The sequence below is a fragment of the Phodopus roborovskii genome, unplaced genomic scaffold, assembly GCF_943737965.1.
Source record: "Phodopus roborovskii unplaced genomic scaffold, PHOROB, whole genome shotgun sequence".
Taxonomy (NCBI): Eukaryota; Metazoa; Chordata; class Mammalia; order Rodentia; family Cricetidae; genus Phodopus; species Phodopus roborovskii.
Window position 1 is genome coordinate 1,743,263 of NW_026126469.1, and position 21,360 is coordinate 1,764,622.

Below are 21,360 nucleotides of genomic sequence, written 5' to 3' on the forward strand. Positions count from 1 at the left end.
GCTGCCCCACCACCACCACTGACGCCTCAGCAGTCTTTCAGGAATACACACACACACACACACACACACACACACACACACACACACACACACGCACGCACGCACGCGCTGCACTCTTCAGCAGACACCAGCCAATGCCACCCTCCTCTGCTGGACCCCATGCAGGTGCTGCTGCTGTGTTGGCTGTGTTTTTTCTCTTATTCCATCTATCCATAAAAGCACTGCAGTAGCAGGAGTAGGGGCCATATTTGGTGATTTTAGAGCTATCAACAAAAGAATTTTTTCTCGTACTCTGAAACAAAAGTAATTTTAAAGTTGATGCCACTTTCTTTGGGACCTTTTATCTCTATGTTTTGCTTTATGGAGGGTTGCTTTGTTTTATTTTGTTTCACAGCTACAGGGAATTGGACCTAGGACTTCATAAAGGCCAGGCAGGGGCCCCACTTGTTGTCCATTTGCAGTTCTTTTGAAAACTTGGGATCACTGGCTTGTTTATTGATTGGTAGCTTTGTGTCTTTGGTTTTTAACTTCTGAAGTCCTTTTATCTTTTAGAATTAACCCCTTGTTTGAGGTGTAGCTGGAAATTTTTTTCTCTCGTTCTGTAGGCTGTTTGTTTCTTTCTCTTTTTTGTACAGAAACTTTGTAATTTGTCAATTCTTGGGGCTGTTTTCCTATTCTATTACTGTATGAATGATGATTCCATCATGACGCCATTAACCTTAATAAAGGCACACCATTAACCTTAATAGAGTCTTCCTTTTAATTCTGGCTAGAGCCAGGGAGCTTCTGCTGGCTTCATTTGGTACCTGGGAGTATGGGAGGTTTTGGAGGTGGGCCAGGGCCAGGGAGTTTCTGCTTGCTTTATTGATACTCAGGAGTGTGGGAAGTCTTGGAAGTGGTCCAGAATCACAGATGTGCGTCCAGACAAAAGCATTTAAACTTGTGAAGTCTGAGATTTCTCCAGAGATGAACAGAGGTCAGAACCAATCCCAACTCCAGGAAAAGCGATATTGAGGGGGAAGGAAAGTGGGGGAGCTCTGGATCAGTCATTGGCTGCAGACATGGCATTGAGGCTCGCTTAGTGACCCTTGAGTGGGTGGCATTTCTTCCTCACTGCCCACTTGTGACTGAGGATTGGTTTTAGAAGTTCATTCTTACTTTGCAATAGAATGGTTACTTTGGTATATTTAATTTATACTTCTGAGGTATTTTCAATGTTACGTCTCCATTGGGTTACATACAGGAAAGCATAATAAAAAGTATTTCTCAGGATTTAGGAGGCATATTGTAAAAGGATACATTCTATTTCATTCTGTTTCCTACAAACTTTAAAGATTAACTGTTGAAAAATGCTTTCAGATAAATGTCATTTTACATAAATTACTGGTTTTTATCAGAGGAATATAATAGTAACTTTATTTCTGTCTAATGGCTTCCATCCACAGGTGAATTGGGAAAATCTACCCTTGTTTATATTTTTGGATAGCTGAGTGATATGGGAAATATTTTTGGTATGCAGGAGCAGTACAGTGCTTCAGGGTTCCTTGCACTTCCTGTCAGCAAAGGTATCAACTGCCAGAAACCCCTGATAAGTCTTATTTAAAGCATGCAGTGTCTGGATAGTGAAGACTACCAGATAACAGTTACTGCTGTGAGACTGGAAGTAGCACCACTGCACTACCATCCAGATGAGAATAAACACTGAAGTTAGACAAGGCTAAGTCCCCTTTGCAAACTATGCAGAGGTCCAGCTAGTGAACAAGACTGACCTTTGATTTGTCAGGGCAGTTTCAAAGGGTCATTTCTCTAATTCGGAGGCTGGAAAGGATCGGAAGCTTTGGAACATGAAGAGCATCTTGTGGTTGGGGACATATGATATTTGCTAAGCAATGAGCAGGAAGATTGGATGTTTATCCTGTGCACACTCTGCATAGGATTAAAAAAAAATAATAATCCTATAGGACTGCAGAGATGGCTTAGCAGTTTATAGCACTAGATGTACTTATAGAGGACCCAGGTTCAATTCCCAGCACCTACACAACATCTCACAGTCATCCATAAATGCAGTCTTGGGGGATCTGATTCCCTCTTCTGACTCCCCCAGACACTTCATGGACATGGTACACAGAACCATACATACAAAAATAAAATGGAAAAAAAAAAAATTGGCCTCACATTACCACTAAGTTTTTGTCACCAGGAAAAATAATTTAAAGTCTTGTTGACTTCTTCTTTGTTTGAGAAATTGTGAAGCTTGTTACAATTCTTCCCAGTCTAAAGGAAACAGGGTCTCCTCCTAAGTCCAGGGGATCCCCAAGGACCAGTCCCTCATCTGGCCTTGACAGTAGAAAAGAAAAATGGTTAACATTGACTACCTTCATGGTCTAGAACACCCAACAGAAACATATAATCCAGGATTAAAATGATCAGCAAGCTTCTTTTTTGTTTTGTAACAGTCCTGGTTGTCCTGGAACTCAATCCGTAGACCAGGCTGGCCTAAAGCTCACAAAGATCCTCCTGCCTCTGCCTCCCAAGTGCTGGGATTAAAGACTAATGTGCTTCCTAACAGAGTGCAGCGTTTCTAATGGCCCAGAGTAAACAGATAAATGGTGCCAGTTTAAAGGATCATTTCTTAAGAAAAAACTATAGTCAATGTGATTTTGTTTCCACTTAGTAGACCCATTCATTGTCTTTTTAAAATGTGTTTATACTGGGAAGGATGTGCTTGTGAAGGTCAGAGGACAACTTGGCCAGTCAGTTCTCTCCACCATGTGTCTACCAGTTATCAAACTCAGATCCTCAGACTTGGTAGCCATCTTCTTTACCTCTGAGCCATCTCACCAGCCTCCATTTTTCTTGTCTTGTAATTGACAGAATTATGGGGTATTTGTACATACAGCAAAAATTAACGTGATGAAACTTTTGAAGAATCAAAGTCATAAAGGAGCTTTGTTAATGTCAAGTTTCCCATTGTGTCAGTTCAACAACCATTAACTTGTTAGTACTGTCTTCTCTCCTCCACTGTTAAATTGAATTGAGAACATGCCATTTTGGTAGTTAAAAGCAGCCAAGCATTGTATTTCACAGGAATCAGCCTATAGATAGAACAGTAATATGTCCCCCCCAACCCTCCCCCCCCCACGCATTCCCTTTAGATTGTGATGTAATGCTGGGCACATTTGTACCTTTGAAAGCAGTATTTGGGAACAGAAAAGTATTTTAAAAGCACTTAATGCAATTATATTTTTAAATAAAGAAAATGAGACCCAAAAGTTCTTGAACTATTAGTATTATGGTGACACTGACTGAGACATTATAAAGAAAAACTGAATATATATATTTTATGTTTTTGATGTTCTATTTGCTCATAAACAGGCATGAAGTAGTTTATAATAATTTTCTTCAATCAAAGTTGGCAAAGGGAATAGGAGTCAGTTCTCATATTCCAAAACCTAATTTTTCTTAATATTGTTTTTATTTTATGTATATGCCTGACTGAGTTTATGTGTACATACATGAGCCTAAAAAAATCCCAAATGCATCAGAGCCCCTGGAACTGATGTGGGTGCAGGGAACTGAACCTGGGTGTTCCTAGCTGGCACACCATCCTTTTCTTGTTGACAGATATGTTAACATTCTTCAGGGAAAAGTTTATGTTTTGTTTTAGTTTTAGTTTTTGAGTGACTAATGATTAAAAGAAAAACTTAATGCAAAGGAATATAGAAGTAGTAGTAGCAGAATATGAATATGACCTGAATCTGCAGTGTTATGACTAAATGCTTTATTTGCCATATTAGATAAGCTGCATTTCTCTATAAGGAAGCAGCCTCCATTTGTGATTGTGGCTTAGCAAAATTAGAAAAAGATTAAGCACAAAGATATTAATAAGTCAGGCATCACAAACCCTGGGAAGCGTGCATTCTCTGACAGCTCTGCCATCTGAAGGAGAGGACTGTCATGTTTTAAGAGTATCAGGTTTAATATTGGCCAGTAACAGTTTGTATAAAAAACCTTCAGGACTCAAGCAACAGAGTCCACCATACTTTCTCAGGTAAGGAAAGTGAGGCCAGGACAACTTCAGGCTATGTATAGTTAAGATATGGGACTTGGACTCAAAGCATATTCTGTCCAGTGTGCCGTGTTCCTTTAGTTACAAACATCTGCTTCATATCTGCCTCTCAAAAATATGGGCAAGATTTAATAAATCATGCCTGGGCCTTGATAACATGGGATGAAGCAGATAGATGTGATTAGGTGCTTATGGTTTCAGTTTTGACATGAGGCAGCTGATAACTGTACAAGCTCTCAATTTTTTTGCTTGTGTGCCAGTTTCCAAACACCTGGAAGAAACCTTAAATAAAGCTTTGAAACTCAGGCCTAATAGGTTCATAGCACATGCCTTGTACTGGCCTTTGGGATACATAGCACACATGTCACACAGGCATTTGACATACATAACATGCATCTCACAGGGGCCTTTGCAATACCTAGCACATTTCACACAGGCCTTTGGGATACATAAAATGCATCTTACAGTTTCTTGTTGTTCTTGAAAGAAACATGAGCTCAGCTGGCCCTGATGGGAGGAAGACAATGAGAAGATGTGATGGGCTCATTGACTCGTTGGTCCATTATGTCAGAGGAACTATCGCAGACTACCAGCCAGATGATAAGGTAACTCAAGAGTTGAGCATCCTCACACCAAATTGCCACTATGACTTTTTACAATACTTCAAACTGTTAAAATAATTGCTGGATGTAGATATGTGCCTTGACTTACTTTCTGAACCCAAAGGTTTTCATTACATGCTTAGACATTTAACTTTCTATCTGGCCTTAGGTTCAGTGTTTTTCCAGACCCAGATTTCCAACACACCTTTTAACAACTCAGTGTGGATGTTCATCAGGAACACAAATACTACATGTTCAAAAATAAATGCTTAAATTCATTTCTTCCATCACCCCAATCTTGCTAGTCTTCTTTCTAATCAGCATATCTGTGGCTGAGGATTGTAGGCTACTGATGAATAGATGAGTGAATGAAGTTTCACCATCTACCAAAAGAAGACTGAAATATGAATGGCCTTGGGCTTTCTCTCTTCCTCACACCCTGTGTGCACAGGCAGTACACGATATGCTGCTTCTCCAGTATCACATCTGCTATTATTGTAGTAGTTCCTAACTGGTCACTGTAAGCAGTGTCATACCTTCTTCTCCATATTAGTGTGGCTACTGATGTGTGTATGGGAAGTTTGAAGCTGTTCTGGACATACTTTTTAGAAATACTCTTAAGAGGGGAGGACTAGAGCTCACTGATAGAGTATTTGTCCACTGTGTTGGAGACCCTGGGTTCAGTCTCCAGATATGTTAAAAATAGTTGAGGGAGGCTGCACCTGGATTCTGTATTTCAGCATAGTACTCATGACCATTCATTCATGGTCTAAAATTAGCCATTCCAGCTATCCTCAGTAAGTTCCACATAGCTTATTGTCCAAGCACACTAAATTGCATGCAGTAACCCTTTTAAGAGTTGAAGCCTAAATAACCTTGTGATGTATATATGAGCAGTATTCATGTTGTTTCCACAGGCCACAGAGAACTGTGTGTGCATTCTTCATAACCTTTCCTACCAGCTGGAAGCAGAGCTCCCAGAGAAGTATTCGCAGAGTATCTACATGCAAAACCGGAATATCCAGACTAACAGTAACAGAAGTATTGGGTGTTTTGGCAGTCGAAGTAGGAAAGTAAAAGAGGTATGTCAGGAGATCTCTGAGAGACAGAAGGCGGTGAAGGGTCTCCTACTCCTGAGTATATGTTAGCTACTGTTTCAAGTTTAGCTCTCATATCAGTCCTCCCATGAGGATCCACCAATAAGGAAACAGCTACAGAAAAATTTGTTAGTTTTCCTACATCAACTCAATGACTGGTGAAGGGGATAAAATTTGGTTCCCACTAATCTGGCTCCAGATTTGTTAGCTTTTAAACCATGCTGCCCTGTGTCCTTTATGGGCTGTGATACAATCATTACTTAAGCATCATCAGAAGCCCTGTTGTGTATCCAAAAAAAAAAACTATGAACATATTAAAAACCAATTTCCTAGAAAAGATAACATGTCTCTTTCAGAACTGACATAAAAGTGATGAGAATGTGAACTACCATATTCTTAGTGTTATAGTAATTTTAAATTTGGAAAATGGCTGGTAAATTTAGAGCCTTGATACTGTCCCAAATAATTCTATAAGTCTTTCTAAGGGAACAAACCTTTTTTCTTATCTTCAAAGTGATGGTGACTATTTAAAATTTAGGTTAAATGCAACTGGAAACTGTTTTAGAAGGCCCTATGTTTAATTTCCTTACTGTGAATTGTAAAGTTGGAGAGAGTAAGAGTTTCAAGAGAAATAATTGCTGTGAGCTAAACATTACATAATTGAAAAGCATATATATTGGTTTTCTGATTTGCTAATCTTTCTAGACAGTGTTTCTGTCTGTTGGTGTGGGTGCAGACTTGTAGGCATCACCTGAAGTGCATTTACTCTGTGTGCATAGCAATACCAACAAGATATATCAATGCCAGAGGAGAAGAGCAGCCCCCGGGGCATAGAGTGGCTGTGGCATTCCATTGTGATAAGGATGTATTTGTCCTTAATTGCCAAGAGTGCCCGAAACTATACCCAAGAGGCATCATTAGGAGCTCTCCAGAATCTCACAGCAGGAGGTGGTCCGGTGAGTCTTGTGCCAGCTTTTCTACTTCTTACCCTGAGGGCATTGTAGACATATCTACCTTGGGTGCATAGGTGAAGCAATCAGGTGGGAGGAGCAAAGGTTTCCTCATTCCAATCACCAGGATTTCAGCTTCAGTTTCTCTAAAGCCATATCAGACTACAATTACAAAAACAACACATTGACTTTGTTCTTACCATTACAGTCCTCAGAACCCTGCTTCAAGCTAGTCAAGAAACATGCAGAAGGAAAGGAAGGAACTTCTCATATCCGGAACTCAGACCTCTGGGTTGGATCTGTTCTTTTATGATTAATCTTGAATACCTCACTCCATCTCTGAGTTCTGTATGCACATAGTAATGAGGATAGTTAGGAATGACCCAAGGCTTACATCTTAATGCCCTGGTGTCCCCACAAGTAGTGCTATTAAGAACTCAGAAAAGGCCTGGGTGTTGTTGGGGCACGCCTTAAATCCCAGTACTTAGGGGGCAGAGGCAGGAAGATCTCTATAAGTTCGAGGCCAGCCTGGTCTACAGAGTGAGCTCCAGGACAGCCAGGGCTACACAGAGAAACCTTGACTCAAAAATACAAAAAAGGATTTAGCAAAGGTGTCTCACTGGCAGGGCTCTGGGAGGAGGCTGTGCTGTTAGTTGGCCTGGTCTGATTAAAGTGCCCAGAGTACAGGTTGCACTGGCAGGGGTCACTTGCCTCTTGCTCTGCCTGTAAAGGAATGTTCCTTTACAGAAAGTGAGTGTTCATACTTGGAGAAGTAGTGCATTCTTCATAGGTAAAAGCAATTATGTTTACAGTAGCATGGGATTTGAAAGGACATCTGCACATTTGTATCTTGGGGACCCACTCACAGGGCAGAGCTCTTTCTTTCCAGTGACTTACTTTTCATCACCAAAGTCAAAGCATATGGCAGAAGGTTATTTCCTGTGCCATGTAATGTGTGCCTGTTGTGTGTTTCCATATCCTATTTTAAATAATTATTAGAACTAAGCTTATCTTTACTTTGGTCATGAACTAATTACTCCAAAATAGTTCATGACATAGCCAATCTTCAGTTATATATCCCCATACATAAACACACTCTTCGAGGGAACAGAAACATGTTAGAAAATGTCTTCACTCCTAATATAAATGTCTAAACATAAACGTTTGTTTTAAATAAAACCGTGAAATGATAAGCCACTTTCCCATTGAACTGTGTTTAAGAACACAAGCCGTCATTTGATTTGTCATAGCATGCTTGGGAACACAGAGAAAGGAAGAACTCCGTTTCAAGAAACGCAGGGTCCAACAAGAGAAAATATGTAATAAAATAATTTTTACTTAGATAACTGGCCTGGTGGTAAAGGAGGGGAAGCCTGGTGAGGAAGGATAGCACTAGCCACACTGGGGTGTTTGAGCGTCATTCTAAAGGCAGCAGATAGTCATTAGCTGGTTAAATCAGATGGGTTTGGGAGAAGCTTTATTCCAGATCTGCCATTGATATTTAAAATCATCAAGGTGTTTTTTTTTGTTTGTTTGTTTGTTTTGCTGTTTGTTTATTATTTTGTTTTGTTTTTTGGAGTTGGGGGTGTTTTTTTGTTTGGTTTGGTTTTTGTGTATTTTCATGTGCATTGGTATTTTGCCTGCATGCATGCCTGTGTGAGGTTTCCAATCACCTGCATCTGCTTCCCAGGTGCTATGATTATGGGTGTGTGCCGCCAGCACCTGGCCTAACATCAAGTTTATTAGCACCATTTGAGGTCATGGGAGAGGTTGGATAAATAAGATTGCAGAAATGATAACCTGAAAATGTACTATTTATTCTAGCAATATAACAATTCTAAAAATCAGAAATGACAAAGGGCTAAATGAACCCAACAGTAGAGTGTTGGTGAGTGGGTGAAAGTTAAGTTAGGATAACAACATTGTTAAGGGTAGACAGATGGCATTTATGTGATAGCTCAGGCAACTCTAGCATCATTGTAGATACTAACAGGAGACAATTGATGATGTGAGGGGTAGGTATTAAAGGATGGGATAAAGGGATTGACTGTGGAGATAAATGTGGTAGAAAACAGAACAAAAAGGAAAAGGTATTCAGAGCTCTATGGCCACACAGGACAATGTTTTTGTGGTTCTATGTGACAGTGACACTAAGTAGTTGATGTATTAGAAGGAATTGAAGCTGGAAGCCTAGGAAGGGTGAGGTGGTTTGCTCAGGTTGACAGCTAGTCTTCAAAGCCTTCAGATAGAGTGTATGTCTACATGGCATATGGGGAGAGAAGAATGCTCACCCTTCCTCTTGACCCAAGGTCTAGAATTGTACATAATCAACAGAGTCCTCTCTGGAGAAGGAACATTCTTAGAGCAGAACAATTGGTAGAAGACAACACAACAACCATTTAAATTAATTTCCTTGAGCCATGGAAAATTTGACACTCTAGTAAAGTGATGCACAAATTCCTAGGGATATTAATTATAAACACAAAGTGGTTTTAAAGATCCCTAATTCCACCATCTGTGCTCAGCCTTGGGTTAAGAGCACTGGCTGCTCTTACAGAGGAACCAAGTTCAATTCCAAGAACACACATGGCAGCTAACAACTGTCTGCAACTCCAGTTCTCTGGGATCTTACATCTTCATGCCAATGCACATAAAATAAAGTTAAATAAATTATTTTAAAAACCTTAATTCTAGCCGGGTGGTGGTGGTGCACGCCTTTGATCCCAGCACTCGGGAGGCAGAGGCAGGCGGACATCTGTGAGTTCGAGACCAGCCTGATCTACAAGAGCTTGTTCCAGGACAGCCTCCAAAACCACAAAGAAACCCTGTCTCGAAAAAAAACAAAACAAAACAAAAATTAAAAATTTCTAGAGAAAATGAAGAATACAGGTGGTGGTTGAAGGCAGACAGACTTCACAGAGTTCAGTGGAAGCCTGGTCTACCACACAAGTTCAGTGAAAGGAAGAGTTACATGGTAAAAAAAAAAAAAAAAAACATCAGCCAACTAGCAGTGTGTTGCCTTTTTCAAAAGTCTAGTATCTGCCTAACCTTGTGGACTCCCTGGGAGTTCATAAGGCCTGCACAAGCTCAAGCCAGAAAACACCCCAGTGGTGGAGCTGGGTAGGACACCCAGAGTCCCACTGCTAGCTAAAGATTGTAAGGAGTAAAGTTTTTCCTGCTGGCCTGGTCCCACCACTGCGCCAGTCCCAAATAACACACCAAGAGACTCTGTATTTGATATAATGCTGTTGGCCAGGTATTTGTTTCTTATCGGCTAGCTCTGTCTTAATTATTAACCCATTTCTATTAATCTCGTATTTCCACGTGGTCTCATTTTACCAGAGAGTGAGGCCGGCATCTGGTCTCCCCAGTCTCTCCATGTTGACTCCTCCTTACTACTACCTCGAATCCTCCTTGTCACCTACTCCCGCCTATCTTGCTTTCCTATTGGCCAACAGTGCTTTATTCATTAACCAGTATGAGAAACATATTTACAGAATGACATCTCCCATCATCTCCTCTTTTCTGTCTAAATAAAAGGAAGGGTTTTAACCTTAACAAAGCAAAATATATAACACAACACTTATTAACATCTGGTAAGACTTAAAGAAAACATTCTATCATCTATCCTATCTTTGTGAGTCTAAAGTCTTTGTAACTTATCTTTAATCCTAACCCAGGAAAACTATAACCATAACTATCTGTCTTCAACTCCTTCAAAGACCACAGAAGGATAGTATATAAACTCTAGAAATGACAGAGACAACTTACTGCCTGGTCAGTCATCCGAAGTTCTTCTGTAATCTTCCATCTTCAGCCCATAGGCCATAGTGTGTCTGGCAGACTCTTCAGCAAAGCAGGAAACATTAAACTGTCTTCTTGTATTGGCAGTTTGTCAGTCACTTTTCTCTGTGTCCTGCAGACTGTCTGGCAGACTCTTCCATGAAGCAGGAACTCTGTAGCAATGTCCATCTTGAATCAGCAGTCACTTTTCTGTGGGTCCTGCATGTATAGTTTATACAGCATAAAGTCAAACAGTCCAGACAAGAGCAGTATCTTGTCCAAATGGCTAGTCTTGCCATATTGAAGGCAAACTCCATAACAAGTTTCTTCAATGTCGATCTTCCTTTCTGACGCAGGTGGTGTTGCCAGGAACAATTATGTCTCACTGTCAAGGAAAACCCTAAACCATTTTAAATCCCATATTCTGTAGGTCTTTTGAAAGGTTTGAAGAATGCCTGTCTATCTCAAATACATCTCTGTGTATCTTGGAAACCTAACTTAACTCTAAGCTTTGACTATCATAAGTAATTATCTATAATCTGTACTACATTATACATTTCTAAATGAGCTATATAAACACAATTCCTAAACAAAAGGAGAAATATACATATCACAAAATTGACCTTAAATTGTATCAATAAATGAAAATCCATTCCAAAACAAAGTATTCATATCTATACCATAATTCCCTTTTTACCTTTATAAAGAATTGGCTGTGATCATTAACCATTTATAACCAACCCCATTTAAGTGAAAACAAACATTTATAAACAATATTTGGGAATTTGGACATCGTTCTTTCCAAACTGCTTCCTGCTGGTAGGGAGCGCTGTCATGGGAATCTTAAGATGCAGAAATCCTGGCTATAGTCTACAAGGATGCTTTGTCCAAGCTGTTTTGAATGTTGGATCACCAGGAAGTCTGTTTCAGGGGGTCTTGCTTGATCAAACCACATTAGTCTGGAAGGAATCCACAGCTTTTCATTTTCTGTGGAAACAAAAATAGAAATCCTTTTCCCCAGTAACTTGTCCTTAGACTTAAATTTTTGAGTCAAAGCATTTTTAAAATATATAAATTGAATTAATCCAGCAGTATTTCCTTTAACAGTTGTTTCCTCAGCAGTCAAATGATATAAAGAGAATATAATACCATACAGTATCCAGGTTTTCTCCATCTTTACGTGGCTTTTTTATTACTCTTTTTTAACTTCTATTTTTTTATTTTTTGATACAGGGTTTCTCTGTGTAACTTTTATCTGTCCTGAAATTCACTCTGCATACCAGGTTTACTTTGCAATGACAGAGATCTGCTTGCCTCTGTCTCCCGAGTGCTGGGATTAAAGGCCTGTGCCACCACACCCAGCTCCTCTGTCTATTTAAAACCATTGTATTCCTTTTCCCAAGTCTACATATATTTTAGAAACACTGTAAACCTTTAGTGCTTTTTATTAATATGAATCAGTCTTTTCTGTAAATCTTTATCTTTTTGTAGCCAATTTATCTGGTAAACAACAACATTGCTAAAATAAAAGTCATAGTTATTTCTGCCGCGGTTTATCAAAAATGGCATCGGCTATTTTACCACCAGTACTGAGAGCTGTGCTCACTGCCTTGGTCTGAGCTGCCATCCAGCAGCATGCTGCCAGCTTGGAGATGTGGTCACTGCCATTGCCAGCTCTCATACACACCAATAAATTGTTAGTAGTGCTTCTTAAAAGCTGTGTGGTTTTTTGCTGCTTATGCTGAGTCAGGAAACCTCCCTTAAAGGAGCTGCGCACGTTGGGCGCCAAATGTAGGGAGTAAGGTTTTTCATCCCCCCCCCACCTCCCTCACCTCCCGTTGGTCTTGTCCCACCACTGCGCCAGCCCCAAATAATACACAGAGACTCTGTAATTGATATAATGCTATTGGCCAGGTACTAGTTTCTTATCAGCTAGCTCTGTCTTAATTATTAACCCATTTCTATGTATTTCCACGTGGTCTTATCTTACGGGGAGAGGCAGCTGGCGGTTCTGCTCTCTTCAGACTCTCCATCTTGACTCCCCCTTACTACTTCCTCTTTCCTCCTTGTCTCCTAGTCCCGCCTATCTTGCTTTCCTACTGGCCAACAGTGCTTTATTCAGTAACCAGTATTAGAAACATTTTTACAGAATGACATCTCCCATCAGAAGATCCCTGCTGAGTCGACAGACTCCAGGACAGGCCCACATCTAATTGTAGTTGGACAGCACAAATTGAACTTGATGAGTTCCTTTCCTTTTTTCTTTTTCTTTTTAAAGGAGAATTACCTTTACCCCAAATTCCATGTTCAAATATGGAAGCAATTTCATGAGGTTTTTGTTTTTGTTTTGTTTTAAGAGTTTTACAGAACAAAGAAAGCCATAAACCAAGGCAACTTTAAAATACATTGGTAGGTGCACTGGAAAGGCAGTAAGTATATCAAGATAGGCTTTAGATGAAGAAGAAGAAAACTCAAAGCTGGGTAGAGTAGGAAGGAGGTGAGGGTGGATAAGGAAAGTGTTAGGAGGGAAAGACAAGTAAAAGTACAATATATGAAATCTTCAAAGCGTTAATAAAAATGCTTCTTAAAAATCCCAATTGTCTTTTTTATAATAATTTGGATTTATAGTGTACAAATAAATAAGCTTGTTGAACTATGTTAGTTACCAAACCCTGTAGCAGAAGAAACAGGAATGATAATTGAGCCCCAGCAAGGCAAGTGGTGCAGAGGAACTCATGTTTTTTTCACTTCAGCTGGCAGACTAGGAAAACAAAGGTTCTAGTCACTGCAGAAATGGCTAGCAGCTGTGAGCCAAGTCCAACCAAACCACAAAGATGAGCTTATACTAAGTGAATAGTTCAAGAAGATAGAAAAAAAATACTGTCCAATTAAGTTGATATTACTCAAACCTTGATTTTAAAAGTTCAGTACAAGAGGACTGGGAGATACTCAGTGACCACACATACTTATTTTCCAGCACAAGGACCTCAATTTGATTGTCCTACATTCACAAAAAAGCCAGCATAGCTGGGCTGGAGAGAAGGCTCAGCTGTTAAAGGCAAGGCTCAGAACCAGAGAGGCCAATATGGCCACCTTGAAGTAATGGTGACATGTGGATCCCAAAGCTTGCAGTCAGCCTAGCAGAAACACCAGCATTCTGGTTCACTGAAACCCTGGCTCAAAGGCATGGAGGACAATAGAAGACACCTGATGTCTTCCAAAAGCATGTACAGGGGCATACACACACAAAAATTAATAATTGAAGTGTAGTACAGAGTAAAGTCAGACCTATTTCCTTTAAACACAGATGCAAAAACTTTAATGAATATTTATTTGTTTGTTTGGTTGGTTTGGTTTGGGGGAACAGGGTTTCTCTGTGTGGCCCTGGCTGTCCTGGCACTCACTCTGAGGACCAGGCTGGCCCCACACTCAGAACTTTGCCTGCCTCTGCCTCCTGAGTGCCAGGATTAAATGCCTGTGCTACCACTGCCCAGCTGGAAAAAATTTTCATCCAGCAATTATATTAAAAGTCTAAAAGAATTTAAAGAAAATATATATAAACTGCTTTCATTAGAGTTCTAGCTTTTATTGTCCCTCAACTCTGGAATCTACAGAGAACTTATTTTGCTGATAGGAGATGTGTAGCATTTATAGGATGTGTCTCACAACAGATGCCCACATCAGTAGCTCGAATGGTTGTCCAGAAGGAAAATGGTCTTCAGCACACCCGGAAGATGTTACATGTGGGTGATCCCAGTGTAAAAAAGACTGCTGTCTCCCTGCTGAGGAATCTGTCACGGAATCTTTCTCTACAGAATGAAATTGGTGAGTTAAGGGCCATGTGTCGTAGGTGCTTACTGAACATACAGAAATAGGTGCAGGAGAGTCGATGATGAGCAGGCCTGGCTTTGCTCCACAGGGTGTGAGGAAGCGCCATCCCTCACTGCCATTGGATTGTGCTAACAGCTAGCCTTCTGTTTGTTTGCTTTGAGAACTTGCAGAAGAGAAATCTTGAACCACACTAATAATTAGCAAGATACTCAATCTGCATGGCACTTCTCACCAATTGGCTGTTCCATTCAATGGGTCTGTCTCATCTATATGTTTGTCACCAACATAATTGCAGTTGCATAACTACAATTTAAATTTGCAAATTTTCTTTATCTTTAACATGTAATTTAAGCAATGAGACCCATGTTGATTTTTTTGAGTTTTAATAACCAAGAATAAGTAAAAATCCATTTCAATACATGTTTTGTTTTTAATGAGATTTCTAGGTAGGTTTTTATTTATTTCATTATTCGTCCATCTATTTAGAGAGAGAGAGAGAATGAATATATTGTGGATATGGGTTTAGGTAGATGCCTTCTCATGTATTGTAGAATGTAGTTTATTGTTTCGTGTACTTTCCTAAGACAACTAAATACAATAGAAAACTCCTTTAATTGTTGCTCTTACTCAGGTTTGCCCATATTTGTTTCCTTAACCTGTATCTACAGAAGGAATCTCCTGGTGTAATGATGAAAAGGATGTGGCCCAGCTCTCAGTGGGTAGCTGGGGCCTTCCTGTTATTTGGTTCAGAATTATTCCCGTGTTATCCACATAAGTTGTGAAAGACATACTCATGTTCCCAAAGTCTTTTAGTCTGTGCTTTAACCTTCTGATAATGTATCTCTCGAGAGATTAGTATGTGTGGCCACAATTAATGAGCATAAACTCCTGAACTTACTCAGGACAGCCTGTGGAGGAAGATAGTGTTATTTCCAGTATTGTTAGTTAGAAACATTTGCCAGAGACTAGGAGGTAACCTGTGCACCCTGCAGAGTCAGGATATCCAGAGAGTCTGCTGTGGGTTCTCCTGGCATCTGAGTTCCCCTCCCTTTAACTGAACCAGAATGTTGTTGTGGTTGTTTAAAGATATTCTTATAGGATAGTTAGGCTTGTGTGGTTTGTTTGTTTGTTTGTTTGTTTGTTTGTTTTTAACTTATATATATATATATATATATAACTCTACCCAAAATATCTTTGTAGAAATCTTTTTCCACTTTTAAGGTGATGTCTATATTGCCAGAAATGGAATTTCTGGATTGAAGAGCATGAAATTTTAAAATTCTTGATACTTTTACTCTGTGGAAAGATTTTCAGTGCACTCACAACAGGCATTAGGTCCTCAGTGCACTCAGAGCAGGGCATTCTCTTTGGAAACTTCTTCAAATTTGATTATGGGGACGTGGCATTTTTTCATACATATATCAACCAATGCCCGATTAACCCCAGCACTTGGGGATGAGAGAAGCAGACCCCAAGAGCTCACTGACCAGAAAGTGCCCCCCAAAACCAAGCTGTGGGTTAGTCAAAGACCCCATCTCAAAGTAATAGGCAGAAAGGAATAGGGACGACAGCTGACACCTGTTTGACTTTCATGTGTATATGCAAAAGGCACACATACCCAACACTCCTACAAGTTTAGCACACATATCCATGCACACACATGCCCTCCCCAAAGAAAAATCTTTCTAATCAAGCATTGTTTTTCTTTCAACTTGTAGCCAAAGAAACTCTGCCGGATTTGGTTTCCATAATCCCTGACACAGTCCCAAGTACTGACCTTCTCATCGAAACTACAGCCTCTGCTTGCTATACACTGAACAATTTAATGCAGAATAGTTACCAGAATGCACGGGATCTTCTGAACACTGGAGGCCTGCAGAAAATTATGACCATCAGCATAGGAGAAGGGTAAGGCTCATACCTGCCCATTGCTGTCTGCTTTCCCCTCCACATGACTGTATGAATACCCTAGCTGCAGTTACCTTTTGCAGAGTCCTGTGAACAATGAGGCCCCAAACAACATCACAGATCTGTAGTTCCTCTAGTTCTTGGTGGCTGGGCAAGGAAAGAACTGAGTCAACCATGCTACACAGCCATCCATTCTCTTCTAGAATATCAAGTAACACACCATTGTTTTCTTATTTGTGGGTTCTGTATTTACTGATATGATGAATTAGCTTCCCAGAGCAATGGTTATGATTTAAGAATAGACTATAGGCATAAAGAGATTCTACCATATTATATCTTAACAAGAAAAATCACTTGTCAAACAGCTTAAAGATAAACATTATGAATATAAAAGCCTTTGTCATTAAAGAACTCTACAGAGTTTTTAATATATGAGACCTATATCTTAATGAATTTACTTCCTCCAAGTGACCCTGAATGTCCTTAGGATACTAAAGACACTGTGGGAGGCTAATGTCACTCTCCTTCCCACAAAGCTTCCATTGTGGAAGAGAAAGCTGAGAGGGAGCCCAACATTTTTATGCATTGTAGTTTTCTTTATTCTTGATTGCATGTTAATAGACTTTTGTGCCAAGGGAAATAAACCCACAATCTTTGTTTGAGAAAGAAAATACAGCTATATGTTAGTAGGTAATAGAAGACAATGAAATCTAAAAAGAAAGAGTCAGAAATGGGAAGTTTAAGACACATTTAGAGCTGAGACATCAAAAGTCAATACTGTGTCAAATGCAGTAGGGAACTGGATTGTAACAGTAAGTTCTCTACTAAAAACAATGAGTTTTAAACTATTTAACAAGTACTGCCAAAGAGTGCATGAAAAAAAAAATTGGTTTGCCCCTACATTGGTGAGGTCCTTTAGTCTCAGTCTTATGCATTTTCACTTTTTTTTTTTTTTTTTTTTTTTTTTTGCCTTGGGATCTGTAAATATATACCATAAATAAATACACAAATGTAAATGTTCTATATGTACATTAAAGGATTTAAAACATGTATAAATATCCTGGATTTTTCTCCATAAATCACATATTTACTAGCATTGCCCTTATGATTTATAAAGAAGCTCCTTAAAATTGAACTCTGGCTTTCAAAGCTCATCCTCTGTGTGTGACAAGTGGCAACTGTTGAAGCCACAGTGGAAACTTGAGGAATGTGAAGGGAATGGCCAAAGTTCCATGTTCTCATTCACCCACAAGCATCTCTCTTTTCAGCTATGCCCCCAACAAGGCCAGCAAAGCTGCTTCTGTCCTTCTGTACTCTCTGTGGGCACACACAGAACTCCATAATGCTTTCAAGAAGGTAAGACATGACAATTGACCTGGCCCCTATCAGAAATCACTGAACAGCTGCATTTTTTTCTTCTCCTTTGTATTTAAATAGTTTTGCTGATGTTTTGATTTGTTTTTTGAAAATTTTATTCATGGGCACTGCATTGGCCCTCCCAAATTCAGGTTCTCCTAAATATTATTGTCACATGTATATACATATATGCATAAATACACACACACACACACACACACATATACACGTACATGTAACCTACTGAGTTCACTTTGCATGAATCCAAGGCTGACCACATGTGATTGGACAACCTGTATAGGAGTTCATCTCTGGGATGAAGGGCCCTCTCGGTGGCCCTTCACCTGTAGCTCTTCATCTAGAGGAAGGATGATACAGAATTTCCTCTATCTACATTAGCATGTCAACTGGTGGTGCCATTTTGCTGGTCTTGTTCAGTCATATTATTGAAAGTTCTCAGGTCCATTTTCCCTGCGCCTAGGAAACACAATATCAATAGATGTTGTAGGCCTCTGGCTCTTAAAACCTTTCTGTCCCTTCTTCCCATGATTTCCCCTGAGCCTTAGATTTAGGGGTTGCATTGCAGACTTACCAATTGTGGTTAGGTACGCCACAGTTCCTTATTTTCTGCATGTTGATCTCTGTAGAATCCTGAAATACTGCCTGTAAGTTGTGAAACGAAGCTTCAGTGAGAAGTGAGCTACACTTCTCTGTGGCTGTAAGGAAACATATTTAGAATACAGTTAGAAATTACATTGGTTACTGCCACTTTTGCAGTGTTGTGGCTATCTTGCCAGGCCCATCATTGCTGTGGCACACAGGTTTTACCACTGGGTAGAAGTACTGATTGTTCCTCTCTTGGCAACTTGTGTAGCAACTTCCAAAATGTGAGAGCCATTCCTTAGGAAGGACACTTCCCAGTCGGCCACAGCTCAATTCCTCCAAGTCCTGTGTCCCACAGTGTACTGTGTCTTCAGCGGTGGGGATCTCCCTTCAAATTCCACAGGAAACAGTAACAGCTTATATTGCTTTTCGAGTCTCTTGGACTCCTCTGACCAACAAAGCAAGAAGAGCTTTCTTATTCCTGGTACCAGGGGTTTTGTTAGATTGTCCACAGCTTTTTCTAAGGGGCATTATCACCCCAAGTGGCTTAACTTCTTTGAGCAGTATATCTGTGAATACACATATATGTTACAGGTAGTTTTAGGAAACAAAATAATATGATTTTCTATGCTTCTTCAAACATCTTTAGTGTTATTTATCCTTCTTCCTCTACTTTTCCTCTGCATTGCCTTCCCCTTTCTGGTTAAAATGCCATTTCCACCTTCATGCACCTACATCTTGCCATCCCCACCCAAGACCTTTCCCTCACTCCCCCTTCCTCACCTTCCCCTCACTCCTCCACCCCTCCCCCACCTTTCCCTCACTCCCCACCCCTCCCTCACTCCCCCACCTCCACCTTTCCCTTACTCCCCACCCCTCCCTTACTCCCTCACTCCCCCACCCCCACCTTTCCCTCACTCCCTGGCACCACCTTGATCCTGTAGACACTCCAGGTTATTTACTTACATATGAAGATTAAGAGCTAGGAGCCACAAAGAGAGGACATGTGACTTGTTTTTAGGGTCTCAGCCACCTCACTCAGTATAATATGTTTTAGTTTACCTGCAAATTTTATGACTTCAATTTTCTTTATAGATTAATAGAATTCTACTTTATACATGTATTGCATATTATTAACTCATCAGTTGAAGGGCATCTAGGTTCAAAACATATTACAACAGCCTTAGCATTTGAAGAAATGCTAATTAAATGGAATTAAAACTACTTTGAGATTTCCTCTTACCCTAATCAGAATGGCTAAAATCAAAAGTACAAATGACAACAGATGCAGGTGAGGATTATTGAGAGAGTGGTACCCTCATTCACTGTTGGGATTGCATACTGTTGTAGCCACTCTGGAAATCAGTGTGGAAAATTATCAGAAAGCTAAAAATAAACCTATCTTATGACCAGCTATACCACTCCTTGTCAAGCTCTAAGGACTTGACATCCTGCTACACACACATGCTCAGCCATGTTCATTGAACTTAATTCACAACAGTTGGGGATGGAACCAACTTAAATGTTCTTCAATTGATGAAGGAATGAGACCTTTTCACATTTATGTGAGGACTTAGTGTTGTACCCAAATTTTGAACCCCAAAATCAACAAGTGACCCAATCCAATGCAAAAGCAAAGAGTCTTTTATTAACCAGTTAATTGTATTAACCCGGGCCCTCCACTTGCTCAGCACAGCAGGTGGAGGGAGAAGGATGGTGGGGCAGGGTGTTTATGGGGGTAGAGCACAGGGAATGTCTGGGGTCCACAACTGTCTCAGGATTGGTGCACTTCTGGGCTTGGGCGACCTGTCCTGTGTTGATTGTTCAACTGGTTGCTATGGCCTGTAGACCCTCCTAGGACGGTTGCTATACTCTGTATACCACTGTTATGCCACTGTTACCATAAAGCACATCCTGAGCCCATCAGCTAACTTCTGATTGGTTCCTTGCCATGTGGAGGAGATTATCTGACCTCCTAATGACTAGGAGATCAGCGAGTTCAATAAGCTCAGCAAAATGTTGCTGAGTCAGAGACCTACATCTTGCTGGGTCTTTTCTGCAGCCTGTCATGGCTGCTAAAGCAGGGGCCTAGGTAAGGGTCTTGTCCCTTCACTTGGCCTTTTACATTTTTGTCTGCTTCTTCCAAAGGCTCAGTTTAAGAAGACAGACTTTGTCAACAGCCGCACCGCCAAAGCCTACCACTCCCTTAAAGACTGATGAGGATGAACCCCAGGAACTTCAGCTTCCCAGTCTCTACCGAAGGAAACTCCCCCAAGAAAACACCTATTTTTCTACTAACTGACCCAAGAAACCTCAAAAAGCATGCTTTGTTTATGTTCTTTTCTATTTCCATCCCCCAAATTAGAAAATTAATAATGAGGATATAACTTTGTTAGGCATCCAGAAGACTTTTACAAGGTTGCCACAGAAGTTACTATGGAATGAATCTGTTTTTACCCCATAGAAATAATGGCCACCATTATCTACACTTACAGTATATGTGAATTCATGTGCGTGAGCATCCAAGAATACCTGAGAAAAGAAACTATATGACTGACTTTGAACGTGTGTTTGACATTTCTATCCTTTGTCTGAGTTTTTATTCTTGTCACCCATCTGCATGTTACCCCAGCATATATTCACCAACCCTGAATAGAGCAGAGATGACAAGAATAAAGCTTTGATGGCAAATAGTTTAACCTGTGATTTTCTTAATCCTCTTGAGTTGGTTTGCTTTGTTTATCTTTCTTTGGCTAAAAGAATGTAAGAAATTTAGATTACAGAGCTTCATGGCAATAAGACAAGGAAACTGAAAAGTGGCATAGCAAACTTAAAATGTCTGGCTCTAGAGGCCAGCCCACCAGGCACCACTAAGATGAGCAGCGAATATGTCAGAGCTGGAGACACTGTGGTGGTGAGGAACAGGCAGACGGGAGTGGCCTGCACTGTCACCTGAAGCCAAGTGAAGTCCAGGCCTGTGCTACTGCTGAGGGCCAGGTCTGGGTCTGGGTCTGCGTCTGCAGCCCTGTCAAAGCCAGGAGTCTGTTTTACCAGTGGCACCTGTTACCCATGGTGTTAGGATTCAGACATTATGCTGGCCTGCCCCTGTGACCTGGCAGAATGCACTCAGGCAGTACCCTGGTCGGCCCAGGGTTCTATGA

At 40.4% G+C, this 21,360-nt stretch overlaps 1 protein-coding gene across 1 annotated transcript in view; it reads left to right on the forward strand.

Moving 5' to 3' along the window:
* The window catches only part of Pkp2 (plakophilin 2), a 69,378-nt gene extending 48,589 nt beyond the window's left edge, over positions 1-20,789 (forward strand). Inside the window, exons 7-13 of the mRNA XM_051190996.1 lie at positions 4,557-4,674; positions 5,589-5,753; positions 6,548-6,724; positions 14,173-14,326; positions 16,051-16,240; positions 17,509-17,596; positions 20,348-20,789. Of these exons, the coding sequence (XP_051046953.1) occupies positions 4,557-4,674; positions 5,589-5,753; positions 6,548-6,724; positions 14,173-14,326; positions 16,051-16,240; positions 17,509-17,596; positions 20,348-20,416 (961 nt within the window). The 3' untranslated portion in view covers positions 20,417-20,789. The remainder of the gene's footprint in view (positions 1-4,556; positions 4,675-5,588; positions 5,754-6,547; positions 6,725-14,172; positions 14,327-16,050; positions 16,241-17,508; positions 17,597-20,347) is intronic.
* The last annotated feature ends 571 nt before the right edge of the window (positions 20,790-21,360 follow it).